At 42.4% G+C, this 14,511-nt stretch overlaps 1 protein-coding gene across 2 annotated transcripts in view; it reads right to left on the bottom strand.

The window, feature by feature from the left end:
• Positions 1–14,511, bottom strand: part of LOC126088596 (pro-resilin-like) — a 66,941-nt gene that overhangs the window by 18,340 nt on the left and 34,090 nt on the right. Inside the window, exons 2-3 of one of the 2 annotated variants that reach the window (XM_049906802.1) lie at positions 13,777–14,286; positions 11,976–12,474 (exon numbers count right to left, since the gene is read on the bottom strand). In XM_049906802.1, the coding sequence (XP_049762759.1) occupies positions 12,193–12,474; positions 13,777–14,286 (792 nt within the window). In that variant the 3' untranslated portion in view covers positions 11,976–12,192. Of the gene's footprint in view, positions 1–11,975; positions 12,475–13,776; positions 14,287–14,511 lie in introns of those variants that run through there. The other variant, XM_049906801.1, reaches the window with a different exon arrangement.

The following is a 14,511-nucleotide window of genomic DNA, read 5'->3' as shown; positions in this document are numbered from 1 at the left end:
TGGTCGTCCACTCTTATTATTCCCTCTTAGGTCTCGTACATGTTGTATATTGCCCGTCTTTCCCTACATCTTACTCCTACTTTTCTCAGGATTTCGAACATCTTGCACCGTTTTACAGTGTCGAAGGCTTTTTCCAAGTCGACAAATCCTATGAACGTGTCTTGATTTTTCTTTAGTCTTGACTCCATTCTCAACTGCAACCTCAGAATTCCCTCCCTCGTGCCTTCTTTACCTTTACTAAAGTCAAAGTGATCGTCGTCTAATACATCCTCAGTTTTCTTTTCCATTCTTCTCGATATTATTCTTCTCAGTAACTTGGATGCATGAACTGTTAAGATGACTGTGAGATAATTCTCACACTGGTCAGCTTTTGCAGTCTTCGGAATTATGTGGATGATATTTTACCGAAGGTCAGATGGTATGTCACCAGAATCATACATTCTACATACCAACGTCAATATTCGTTTTGTTGCCACTCCTGCAAATTATTTTAGAAATTCTGATAGAATGTCATCCATCCCTTCTGCCTTATTTGATCTTAAGTCCACCAAAGCTCTCTTAAATTCTGATTGTAATACTGGATCCACTATCTCTTCTAAATCGACTACTGTTTCTCCTATCGCATCAGACAAATCTGTCCACTCATAGAGGCTTTCAATGTACTCTTTCCACCTATCTGCTCTCTCCTCTGCATTTTACAGTGGAATTCCCGTTGCACGCTTAATGTTACCACCCTTGCTTTTAATGCCACGGAAGAATGTTTTGACTTTCCTGTGTGTGGAGTCAGTCCTTCGACAATCATTTATTTTTCGATTTCTTCACATTTTCGTACAGCCATTTAGTCTTAGCTTCTCTGCATTCCGATTTATCTCATTCCTCAGCGACTTGTTTTTCTGTATTCCTGAATTTCCCTGACAGTTTTGTACTTCCTTCTTCCTTCGTCCATCTGAAGCATTTCTTCGCACGGTTTCTTCACATTTACCTTCTTTGTACATATGTTTTTCTTTCGAACTTCTGTGATTTCTCTTTTTTGAAATGTCCATTTGTACATATGTTTTTCTTTCCAACTTCTGTTTTTGAAATGTCCATTCCTCTTCAACTGTACTGCCTATTGAGCAACTCATTATTGCTGTTTATATAGCCTTAGAGAACTTCAAGTGTATCTCGTGATCACTTAGAGCTCCCGTGTCCCACTTCTTTGCGTATTGATTCTTGTCTACTAATCTTTTAAACTTCAGCCTACTCTTCATTACCTTGTGATCTCAATGTATATCTGCCTCTGGGTAAGCCTTATAATCCAGTATCTGATTTCGGAATCTCTGCCTGACTATGATGTATGATCCGACCTTTGCCAAGTATATCTCCTCCTATTCTGAATCTTGAACAGAGTATTCGCTATTATTCGCTATTACTAACTGAAATTTATTACAGGATTCTATTAGTCTTTCTCCTTTGCAGTTCCTTGTCCTAAGCCTATATTATCCAGTAACATTTTCTTCTACTCTTTCCCCTCTATCTGCATTCCAGTCCTCCATACCTGTTAAATTTTCATCTTTCTTCACGTACTGTATTATCCTTTAAATCTCCTCGTATACTTTCTCTATCTCTTCATATTCGGCTTGTGACGTGGGCATGTATACCTCAACTATCGTTGTCTGATAAGAACAGCACTGTCACTGAACGATTCACAGTAACACACTCTTTGCCCTACATTCCTATTCATAATGAATCCTACTCCCGTTATACCACTTTCTGTTGCTGTTGATATTACCCTATACTCATCTGATTATAAATCCTTGTCTTCTTTCCATTTCACTTCACTGACCCCTACAATATCTATAATGAGCCTTTGCATTTCCCTTTTCAGATTTCCTAGCTTCCCTGCGATGTTCAAGCTCCTGACATTCCACATCCCGACTCGTAGGATGTTACGCTTTCGTTGATTATTTAACTTTTTTTTCATGGTCACCTCCCTCTTGGCAGTCCCCTCCAAGAGAACCGGATGGGGGACTATTCCGGAATCTTTTGCCGATGGAGAGATTATCATGACACTTTTTCAGTTACAGGCCACATGTCCTGTGGATACACATTATGTGACATTAATGCAGTGGTTTCCATTGCCATTGCCATGGCCTCTGGGGCCAGTTCCACATCCCTAGGACAAGAGTGCCCTAAACCTCTCTTCACTCCTCCGCCCTCTCTGACAAGGCTGTTGGCAGAATGATGGTGAATTCTTATGCTAGAAGTCTTTTATTACTTATCAAAGATTCTAGACCTAGGCCAAGGGCGCTTCTTGACTACCAGGGGTATTTGGAATACTGGGTGTTTGTGTTGTCCTCATCATTTCATCATCATCCAGGAAAGTGGCGAAATTGGACTGAGCAAAGATTGGGTAATTGTACGGGCGCTGATAACCACGCAGTTGAGCGCCCCGCAAACCAAACATCATCATCATAATCATCATTTGGAATACAAGGCTATCTCTAAATTAGTTTGACATGCCCTTCCTCTCGGAGTTATCGCGCTGTGAATGTGAATGTGCTGTCTCTGGTTGGGGAACTGCTAAACAAGGGAAGCATTTGTATCTTTTGAAGGCCGATCGATTTATTAGTAGTGAAGAACTTTGTCAATTTAATTTTTCGGTGGCTATTTTACACAGAATTCTGGGTTAATATTGGGTTTTCGGGAGAGGGTTGTTTATTTCAAGTTCCTCTTGTTGAGAGGTTTGCCTTGTGTTCCGGTCATAGATCTTTGGAAGTTTGCAGTGTATTGCGCCCCTTTGGGAAATGTGAGGTCAACCGCTTGAGTCCAGACGAGACCCATTAATTGTTGCAGGGTTTTAGTCATTTTTCAGATGTCCTAGATGATAAGCTGGGCATAATAATATGATTCAGTAGATCGCCCTTACTGATGAAGTGCCAGTTATACAGGCTCCGTATAGCCTACCCCATCCGAAATTGAATACCTTACGATCCTTGATTATGTCATGGAGTGATCAGACCCTCTACATCGCCCTATGCATTGTCCATATCTCTAGTACCTAGAGCCAAGAGTGGGCAGGTCCGTCCGGTGGTTGACGACAAATTAGTGAACCAAATGTTGTTGGAAATTCTGTACTTTTGTCTCATTTAAACATTTGCTTTGTGTGGTTCACTGGGGCCAAGTCCTCTACGGTTCTTGATCTTAATCAGTCATATTATGAAATTAATTTATCTGAGGATTATAAACATGTTAGCGCCTTCTATACAGACTGCAATTTATATGACTTCAACAGTGTTCCTTTTGGCTTGCAGATTGCTGCGGCTATTTTGTCACACCTTTTAGACTGTGTCATGGGGGATCTGAAGTTTAAATGTGTATATAACTCCCCCAACGATTTTATGGTTTATAGTGCCACCTTCACTGATCATTTGAAACACCTGGAGGCGTTTCAGGGGCGTCTTAGGGAGGCAGGGTTCACCGTCAAACCATCCAGAGTTACGTGGGCATGTCCGCAGATATCGGTTTTAGGCCATTTAGTTTCTGCGGAGGGTATCAGGCTCAATCAGGAGCGCACTTGGTATTTGGATAGATTCCCTGCACCCAGAAATAAGAAGGCTGTAGCTAGGTTTATTGGTATGGCAAGTTTTGTCGTAAGTTTGTTCCAAATTTTACTTTCTCATCTCGGCCCCTTAATGACCACTGTAAGAATAGAGTTGATTTCCAGTGGGACGAGAGTCACAGGTATCCTTGTATACAGTTAAAGAGGCCCTTAGTAATCCCCCAGTTTTGGCTACTCCCGTTTCCAGCTCCTGTTTGTTGTCCAAATGGATACTTCCACTTGTTTGATAGTGGCCGTTCTTCTCCAAGAACAAAACGTGGAGCGGTATCCCAAAGCTTACACGTCCATGACGGTGTTATCCGCTGAAATTTAATGTTCCGTTTATGAATGGGAGGAATTGCTGGTTCTCTTTGCCCTTGAGAAATTTGGTTCAAATGGCGCTGAGCACTATGCGACTTAACTTCTGAGGTCATCAGTCGCCTAGAACTTAGAACTAATTAAACCTAACTAACCTAAGGACATCACACACATCCATGCCCGGGGCAGGATTCGAACCTTCAACCATAGCGGTCGCTCGGTTCCAGACTGTAGCGCCCAGAACCGCACGGCCACTCCGGCCGGCTTGAGAAATTTCCTTTTTATCTTCAGCACAGGGAATTTCTTCTAGAAACTGGTAGCTGGGCCCTGATTTACGTTCTGACATGTCCCCTGTAGACTGGGCGAATACTGCGCTGGGCGGATTTCCACCTTTCGTTTGAACGTCAGGCATATTAGGGGCCCAGATAAGCAGATGGCGGATGCCTTACGCCTTATGTCACCAGCAGCAGGGTTGCGGTGGAGGGGGGGGGGGGGGGTTCTTCTGAGGACTGGACAACAGGGTTGTTGACAGAGGTCCCTGAACTCTTAACTAATCTGAAGGGGAAGCAAGATCTTGATCCTAGAAGTGCCGGGATTAAACAGAGGTTATTACAAGCGGAACAGGTCTCTGTATATAGTCTGCACAGAGACCTATTTTGTTATAGTCATGACGAGCGTGAACCTATAATTTGTGTGCCCATGGAACTCGTTGATCCAGTATTCTGTTGCTTTCACGACACCGTGGTACAGGGCCACTTTGGTTTTCACATTACAGTTGCTAAGGTAAATGAACTTGTTACTTGGCCCACCAGTCATAAGAATTTTCCGATATGTGTGGGCGAGTATGAAAGCTGCAAGAGGACTAAGCCCAATTCCAACTCACGAAAGAGGCTTTTGCAGTCAACCAGGGAGGATTTTCCTACGGAGAAACTTTTTATTGACTATACCTCTTGGTGGTTTTGGACGCCACTTCCCATTTTTGCTGGTTGATTCCCAGCAGCGGGGTTACAGCTCCTTCGACCGTTCGCCATCTTCTAAATATTTGTTCTACACTCGCAGCACCTACGACTCCTGCTTTCACTTCCAAACTGTTTAATTTTTTTTTTTTTTGGGGGGGGGGGGGTATACTATCAACCATTTCACCCTCAGTTTGTACTATCCGCGACCATCCTTTGCGAAGTGAGTAAATCATATCTGAAGGCAGCACTGATCTCAAAGGAAGTCTGATTTTTCGATTTCCCGGCTCAATTTCACGTGAGAAACGTCTCACCATGAGTCTCTTAAAGCTTTCCAAGACTCGTATTTGCTTATCAGGTTAATTCCCCTTTAGTTAACATATATTAATGATCGTCTTCCAGAGCAGGTTAGTCCAGAAATTATTCGTCGCAATTGGAGGAGGGCGAGACGCAGTATAAAGCACGTCCATCATGAGTTCGAAAGGTCATAAGGACCTTAAAAGTAAAGTAAGCTGCTGACGTTTTCTGGGCAGCCCCAGCGTTACCTTAAAAGGGAGGGGGAGGCACAGGCTACACTAGTAAATTGGCTCTGCGGTTCTTTGGTCCCTGTGAGATCAAGCAGAAAATTAGTTCTGTTAAGCTTCTTTTGCATAATAGCTGCACAAGTAAATTGTTGTGAGTTTACGTCAAGTCAAGGTAATCAGTTGTATCAAAAAATAAAAAAGGGGTGTTGCAGGCAGAGGGCGGACCGCACATTTTCTAGTTTGGTGGGGTAGGCTGAGCCATGTAGGCTCCGTTTCCTTTTCCAAATTGCCCATTCCGTTCGCATTAGCCGCGATATGGAACACACTTTATGTAGGGGGTGAAGTGGTGGTGTAGCTGTCGAGGAACTTGCTGAGGGTACCACGTTTCCCCGATTGAGACCAGCCTGCGTCTCATGGTGCCGCCACGGCCTGGCAACACAACGACTATTGTATCTTTCACCCGAAATATATGAATCTACGTAATTGCCATTGCTATCAATTACTATAAGACGTCCACTTGGCTCCATGAACCTGTCACCCTGCTAATCGACAGTCAACAACATCGCAACCTGTAACTGGGTACCTTATCTCACCCTCCATCGTGACGAACTGTAACAGTGTCTTCATATTGTGTACAGATGGTGACTAATAAGCTCGTTTAATTGTTAGTTTCACGCAGATACCTGACTTCTTATTTCTTAAACCACAAAAGTTCTTTACACTGATTAATACTCAATTTCTTTTCATTCATATTACTGGTACTACATTTTTACACGCCAATTCTTTTCCTCTGTACATTACTGCCAATAAATAAGTAATGGAATATTCTCTTTCTTTGCAATATGCTTTCATTTGTTTCAGAATAACTGTCACGTAAAAATTATAGAAAATATAAGAGTGACAGAATATGAGGAGCACTAAAAATAAACTTCACAGTGATATTTTCAGATTAAAAACTACTTTCATAACACAGTGACTCTTCGTTTTTAAAAAATGGACATCGTCTGCTTCATGAAATTACGGATAGGTGGAGGAACGCGGAAATACAGACTCATATTCAACACTGTGGTTTGGAATATGCGTTCAATTGATTTGATTAAAAGGAGTAATATCTTACTTTCCACAAAGAAGAAAACCACTTGACAGCTGCTGCAAGAAGTCTATGAAAACATAAATGTTCTAATAAATTTTGCAATCAGCAACACAATCGCGAAATTAAGCCCCTGGCTGACGTAAAACTCTGTAGTATTGTTGATGTTACATAAATACTTTCAATTTTCGTTCGTTTTTACTGATTCTGATGAATTGTCTTTCATTTTTAGATCATACTGAATAAAGCAGCGTACTAAAATGTCCTGTATTTGTTCAAGCCATTCATTTCATATCACCAGGTAGGGGCCTATGTACAAAGGAATTTATATGATCGTCACTTTCAGTTTAATAAATCTTCAGGATTACGCTTCGCGTTTTTTTCTTAACTTCAGCATTGTTGTTAGCACTACCTTGGCGGTTGTTTCTGTTCAGAATAGTCAGAGTTTTATTAACATATTTTCTCATTGCAACACAGAACTAGTTGTAAATGTACACTGATCAGCTATCGATATAAACCTGTCCATAAAATAGCAGCGTCATCTGGCGAGGAATGACTGCTGGTCAGACACGAACGATTTATGTAGTATCAGTGAGCGTGCTGTTCGTGTATAGAATGGGGAAATTGCACGGTCTACCTGAGCTTGACTGAGGGCAGATCGAAATTTCGAACTTTGTGGTTAGGTCTTATGGGACCAAATTGCTGAGGTCATAGGTCGCAAAGCTTACACACTACTTAAGCTAACTTAAACTATCTAACGCTATGGACACACCCATGCCTGAGGGAGAACTCGAACCTCCGACGAAAGAAACTGCGCGGACCGTGACAAGGGGCCTGAGACCGCTCGGCTACTCCTGCGTGGCGAGGGTGGAACATGACGGCCCAGCTTGACTTGTCGGGTCTTTGAAGAGTGATAACTTGTGTGTCTTCAACACGTGGTGAAACCAAGGTGAAACCACGTCTAGACGTCTTGGGGTTGGGTGGCCACAAGTCATTTCAATTATCGGTCGTTGTAGGCTGAGTAGACTGTTAAAGCAGGGCAGGCGGCGAACTGTGGAGGAACTAACATCAGACGTTAATGCTGGGCGATGTTCAAGTGTGTGGGAACACTCACTGCACGGAATACTCTTAATGATGGGCCTCCGCAGCCAACGACGCATGAAGGTGACAATGTTAACACCACGGCATCGATAACTACGACTGAAATGCGGGCGTGCCTATCGGCACTAAAAGTAGGCGCAGTGCATGACCTGAATAATCCCGTTACCTTCAACATCATGACGATGGGAGGTCGCGAATCCATCGTCATCCAGGGAAACAGCTTCTTGACACCTGTGTTCCTAGGCGGAGACAAGGTTGCGTGGCTCCACCATCCTCTGGAAGACATTCACGTGGGAATCCAATGGCTCCAGTGGAGCTTGTGGAGTGCACCTTAACACTGATGGGGTATCGTATACAGGTTGGAGACCTCGGCGACCCTAGCTGTCGCGCGGTTCCAGACTGTTGCGCGTAGAACCGCACGGCCACTTCGGCCGGCTATGACGATCATGTTTCCGGTCGGTAGTGGCATTTTTCAGCAATATAATGTAACATGTCACATGACCAGGAGTGTGATTGAGTGGTTTGAGGAACACAGGGGCGAGTTTCAATTGATGTGCTGGTCCACCGTCCCGCCAGATGTGAAAACGATCGAACACAACTGCGATGTGACTGAGTGTGGCGTCGGACTCATCGCCCCCTCCCAATAATTTACGGAAATTTTCAGTAATTAAGTGACTTGTGTGTGCATATGTGGTGCCAGATCCCTCCTGCAGCCTACCAAGACCTCATTGCTCTCATGCTACGGCGCGTCGACCCTGTTATCCGTGGTAAAGGTGGAAATATACTACCGCCCATTAAAATTGCTACACCACGAAGAAGCGCAGATGATAAACGGGTATTCATTGGACAAATATATTATACTAGAACTGACATGTGATTACATTTACACGCGATTTGGGTGCATAGATCCTGAGAAATCAGTACCCAGAACAGCCACCTCTAGCGGTAATAACAGCCTTGATACGCCTGGGCATTGAGTCAAACAGAGCTTGGATGGCGTGTACAGGCACAGCTGCCCATGCAGCTTCAACATGATACCACGGTTCATCAAGAGTAGTGACTGGCGTATTGTGGCGAGCCAGTTGCTCGGCCACCATTGACCAGACGTTTTCATTTGATGAGAGATCTGGAGAATGTTCTGCCTAGGGTAGCAGTCGAACATCTTCTGTTTCCAGAAAGGCCCGCATAGGATGAGCAACATGCGGATGTGCAATATCCTGCTGAAATGTAGGGTTCCGCAGGAATCGAATGAAGGGTAGAGCCACGGGTCGTAGCATATCTGAAATGTAACGCCCACTATTCAAAGTGCCTTCAGTGCGAACAAGAGGTGACCGAGACATGTAACCAATGGCACCCCATACCATCACGTTGGGTGATACGCTAGTATGGCGATGACAAATACACGCTTCCAATGTGCGATCACCGCGATGTCGCCAAACACGGATGCGACCATCATGATGCTGTAAACAGAACCTGGATTAATCCGAAAAAACGACGTTTTGCCATTCGTGCACCCAGATTCGTCATTGAGTACACCATCGCAGTCGCTCCTGTCTGTGATGCAGCGTCCTTAAGGGTAGCCGCAGCCGTGGTCTCCGAACTGACAGTCCATGCTGCTGCAAACGTCGTCGAACTGTTCGTGCAGATGGTTGTTGTCTTGCAAACCTCCCCATCTGTTGACTCAGGGATCGAGACGTTGCTGCACGATCCGTTACAGCCATGTGGATAAGATGCCTGTCATCTCGACTGCTAGTGATAAGAGGCCGTTTGGATCCAGCTCGGCGTTCCGTATTACCCTTCTGAACCCACCGATTCCATATTCTGCTAACAGTCATTGTATCTCGACCAACGAGATCAGCAATGTCGCGATACGATAAACCGCAATCGCGATAAGCTAGAATACGACCTTTATCAAAGTCGGAACCGTGATGGTACACGTTTCTCCTCCTTACACGAGGCATCACAACAACGTTTCACCAGGCAACGCCGGTCAACTGCTGTTTGTGTATGAGAAATAGGTTGGAAACTTTCCACATGTCAGCACGTTGTAGGTGTTGCCACCGGCGCCAACCTTGTGTGAATGCTCTGACAAGCTAATCATTTGCCTATCACAGCATCTTCTTCCTGTCGGTTAAATTTCGAGTCTGTAGCAAGTCATCTTCGTGGTGTAGCAATTTTAGTGGCCAGTAGTCTACTAGCTATTAGGTAGGTCGTCGTAATGTTCTACCTGATAGCTGTGTTCTTTTGTTTTCTTAGTTTCAGGAGTATGAAAGCGAATTGAATATTAAAAACCAGAAATAATACCAAAATAATTCAAAACTGCACAATTTCCTTAGCAAAATTGCATTCCATTCAATAAAATAGTGCAAATGTGCATAATATTTCGTCATAACCCTAAATTTGGTAAATAAAAGGTTCTAGAACTTACGTCCAAGAACTGTGTAATGGTTCTGAATGTTCTATTAAAATCTTTAAATCAAGAATATGTGCAAGACATTGTGAAAGCTGTGATGTCTTTAACAGGAACGCAGAGGAAGCAATAAAAAATATGATTTCTTGCATACTATATTGGCTCACTGAGGACCCTACATTGGAAGAAGAAGTTCATTCAAATTTTACGAAGCATCATGGTAATTTAAACGATTGTTTTCGCAGCTCCAAATGTTAGACATTGTTTCTGAACAACTCAGGAATATCGGAGACTGTACCATCTTGTATTCAAACAGTTTGATGTACTGAATTAAAGGCGAAATGTTACACTCAACCACCTCTACTTCATCAACATACGTGACGTGATTATAGAAAAATGTTTATTTTCGCTTTCTGACGACTCCAGTCATTTTACAGACATTCGTAACCTCAGATACTCATTAAAGAAAGCAATTCATCGCCAGTTGCAAAACCTGGCTAACAAAGAACTGTTATTGACAGTGTACACTTGAAAGTATGCTGTTTAGGTTTTTATGTTGGTAATGCCACGTAGCGCTCTGTATGAAAAGCACTGACTATGCTGTATACAGTGTGTGGCTGGTTGGTCTCATTGTTGGAGTATTCGCTTGTGTATTGTTGGGCAGTTGCATGTGAACAGCACCTAGCGTTGGGCAGTTGGAGGTGAGCCGCCAGCAGTGCTGGATGTGGGGAGAGAGATGGCAGAATTTTGAGAGCGGACCATCTGGACGTGTGTCCATCAGAAATGGTAAATTTGTAATACTGGATATCATGAACTGATATATATATATATATATATATATATATATATATATATATATATATATATATATACATATATATATATTGACTTGAACATTATTAAGTTAAATACATTGTTTGTTCTCTATCAAAATCTTTCATTTGCTGACTATGCGTATCAGTAGTTAGTGCCTTTCGTAGTCAGAATCTTTTATTTAGCTGGCAGTATTGGCGCTCGCTGTGCTGCAGTAGTTCGAGTAAGGATGATTTTTGCGAGGTAAGCGATTCATGAAAGGCAAATGTTATTGTTAGCCAGGGCCATTCTTTTGTAGGGATTATTGAAACTCAGATTGCATTGCGCTGAAATATTGTGTGTCAGTTTAGTGATGATCAGAATAAGTAAAGAGAAGACTGTCTGAGCACGTTTAGTTTTGCTTCGCTGTTTGTAAATCAAATAACGTAGGAGGCTTACCAGCACAGTAATTCATAATTTTTCCAAGGGGACGTTTCACGCTGTATTTCGTCGTCGTGAGTTTGTGCAATACTGACAGCAAGAACTGAAAAAATGTGGAAGCGATCATTACGCTAACCATCTTCAACAGAAATCAGCAGCAACTGATTGTAAAGGAAAGTGCATTGAACTTAGAAAATAGATGATGTCATTTCATTTATGTTATTATATGAGATAAACACATTTCTAACATACTGTCATCTGCATGGCTGTATTGTAAGTGCAATACTGACAGCAAGAGCTGAAAAAGTGTGGAAGCGATCATTACGCTAGCCATCTTCAACAGAAATCAGCACCAACTGATTGTAAAGGAAAGTGCATTGAACTTACAAAATAGATGATGTCATTTCATTTATGTTATTATATGAGATAAACACATTTCTAACATACTGTCATCTGCATGGCTGTATTGTATCAAATCCTCGTTCTTGGATTTCCATAATAGTTACAAATATTTCCCATGATATTTCCAGAATTTTTTTTTCAGTGAAGACCAACCGACGTCCGAAATCTTTAGTACACATGCAAGATGCCTTCATATCTAAGGTAGTATATCAAAGGGCAAATGAAAACTTTCTGCATTAACTGTTTTTCATTTTTGTGCTGTTACTTATTGCTATAAAATATATATTCCGTGAATGTAAGTGCAGATATTAAAAGCATATGATGGCGTACAAGGTGCAGAGAAAGCTGAGATCAGAATAAGTGGCTTTTAGAACAATTTATTCATTTTCATACACAAAATAGAAAACGTACTGAGCTCTAATGGAAAGACACACATCACACATCCATTCTATGATTTGAAATTTAACATCCATCCTTTATAAATAGTATATGTATATGTCTCTAGTAACAGTTTTGTGCATTGTACATTAGGTGGCAGCATCGTTTAGTTTCATCATTCTGAACAGTTCAGTAGTTGGTCAGTAGTGGTATCCACCGTTTCCAGCTCCAGCTCCGGCGCGCCCCCTGGCGTAGCCGTATCCGCCGGCGGAGTAGGCAGTGAGTCCGGTGTCCTGGTACTCTACGGTGGGCCTGTAGCCGCCCTCGTCCGCCTGGTAGGAGACGATCTGCTTGCGGCCGTCAGGCAGCAGCACGCGGTACTGGCCCTGGGCGCTCTCCCCCTGCCTGGACTCCTCTTGTCCAAAGTCACTCAGCGTCTCGCCGTCCTGCACCGAGTAGCTGAACTCGTAGTTGGCAGGCTCCTGGTGGGAAGAAATAGTTTTGCTTTGGCGCTTTTACACCTTAACATCTGATTAGCAAGTATATTTGTTTTAAATAATTGAATTGTTTAGCGTTTGGAAGGCAGGTATTCTAACATGGCTACCACCATTAATAACGTATCCAAACGGCTTTTCAATAAATTTAAAGTAATCATCATTTCTGCAGCATTTCCTACAATCGACAGAAACCTAAAATAAATTTTCGTTGAAAGGAAGAGCAAATCGATTACTAACTGCAACAAAGGGAATTATACATGACCACAAATGGACAAATATTTATTCTAAGTACGTATGGTGCTGAAAATATGTTTACGCCACTCTAGGTGTCGATCTTAGTACAGTATCTTTAATTTTTAAACTTTTACATCGTTGATGCACCTGAACATAACCCAGTTTTGTTCTGTTTATTGTGTAGATGCAAATTTGATAGAGAGGTAAAATATCTTTTTTTTTAAATAGTCAAAAAATCGTTTAAAATACATGATATGTGGTTAGGATTTCTATTCACAAAGGTGCATTATACATTGGGTATTCGACTGACTGCAAAATCTTCCCTTTTTAAGTATTGGCTTTATTAGAAAGTGAATATTTTCATTGAATGTGAATGTGAAGAAGTGAATGTTTAGGAAGTGAATATTTAGAAAATGAACGTTTCATTGAAGATCCTTGAGGATATATATATATATGAATGTGAAAGATTGCAAAGCAAATTGTTTCATACTGAAATGTTTAGGAAGTCTGTGTTTCATTGATGATCAGTGAGGTTATATTTATGAATGTGAAACAAAGTGATATAAATCGTTTTATACTGAAATATTAACAAGAAATCCCTCAGGCAATAAGTTTTATGTTTTTACTCTCCAATAACACATCGAGAGGTTTTGTAAAGAGTTATTATGTGAGATACAGCAGCTGCTTTGAAGAGACTTGGAGGTGACCACAACAATTTCCTATGACTCATATGCTGATAGAAGTTTTATGCTAAACAGGAAGAAAGTTACGAAGAAATTTTAAATTTACCTAACTACAATGTCAATAAGTAGCTAGTAATGTAATACATATCATTCATTTTTATCATCAACTGATTAAATAACTGTTTAATCAGTTGATGATAAAAATGAATGTCATGTATTACATTACTAGCTACTTATTGACATTGTAGTTACGTAAATTTAAAATTTAATCGTAACTTTCTTCCTGTTCAGAATATAACTTCTATCAATATATGGCACATAGGAACATTTACAAATTGGAGACTATATGGCAAATAGAGGAGAATCTTACGGCAAGTGGATCTTCCTGGGCTCCAGCGCGACCGTAGCCATATCCGGGCACTCCATAGACTGGAGAAAGGCCACCAGCGTTACCAGAGGGCGCACCGTACTGAGTGGAGAGCGCGTCACCAGAGTAAGAAGGGGCACCGTACTGTGTAGACAGGCCGAGTCCGCCGAAGCCAGCGGCACGGCCAGCCGCCGAAGGAGCGCCATAGCGAGTGGAGAGACCACCGCCGATCCTCCTGCCTGTTCCAAACCTCCTGGAGGAGGCGCTTCCAAAGCTGGAGGAGACGCGAGCTGCTGGACCCTGGCTGAAAGCGCCTGAGCGACCGAAAGCGGCGCCTGTCAGCGCAGGAGCTCCGTACTGCGAGCTGAGGCCGTTGGCTGCTGGGGCGCCGTACTGAGAGCTGAGAGAGGAGGCCGAGGGAGGTCCGTACTCAGAGCTGGGAGGCAGGTACGAGCGGCTGAATGGCGGTTCAGCGACGACGCACAGAGCAAGCGCTGACAGGACGACGTACACCTGTCAAAAGACAAAATTGGTTTGTATGTCATATGTCGTTACAACCGTCTACTGCAACTGTAATGTTAGAATTTTATGCAAAAAATGAAGCGCAGGAAACATGTTCTGTTAAAGGGAGCCTATGAATTAATAGTGATTTACATGGTATATGTTCATGTCTACATCTACATCCATATTTATACTGCACAAGCCACCCAACGGTGTGTGGAGGAGGGCACTTTACGT

This window comes from Schistocerca cancellata, chromosome 6 (genome assembly GCF_023864275.1).
Source record: "Schistocerca cancellata isolate TAMUIC-IGC-003103 chromosome 6, iqSchCanc2.1, whole genome shotgun sequence".
NCBI classification, from domain to species: Eukaryota; Metazoa; Arthropoda; class Insecta; order Orthoptera; family Acrididae; genus Schistocerca; species Schistocerca cancellata.
This window is presented reverse-complemented; position numbering and strand designations above follow the sequence as displayed.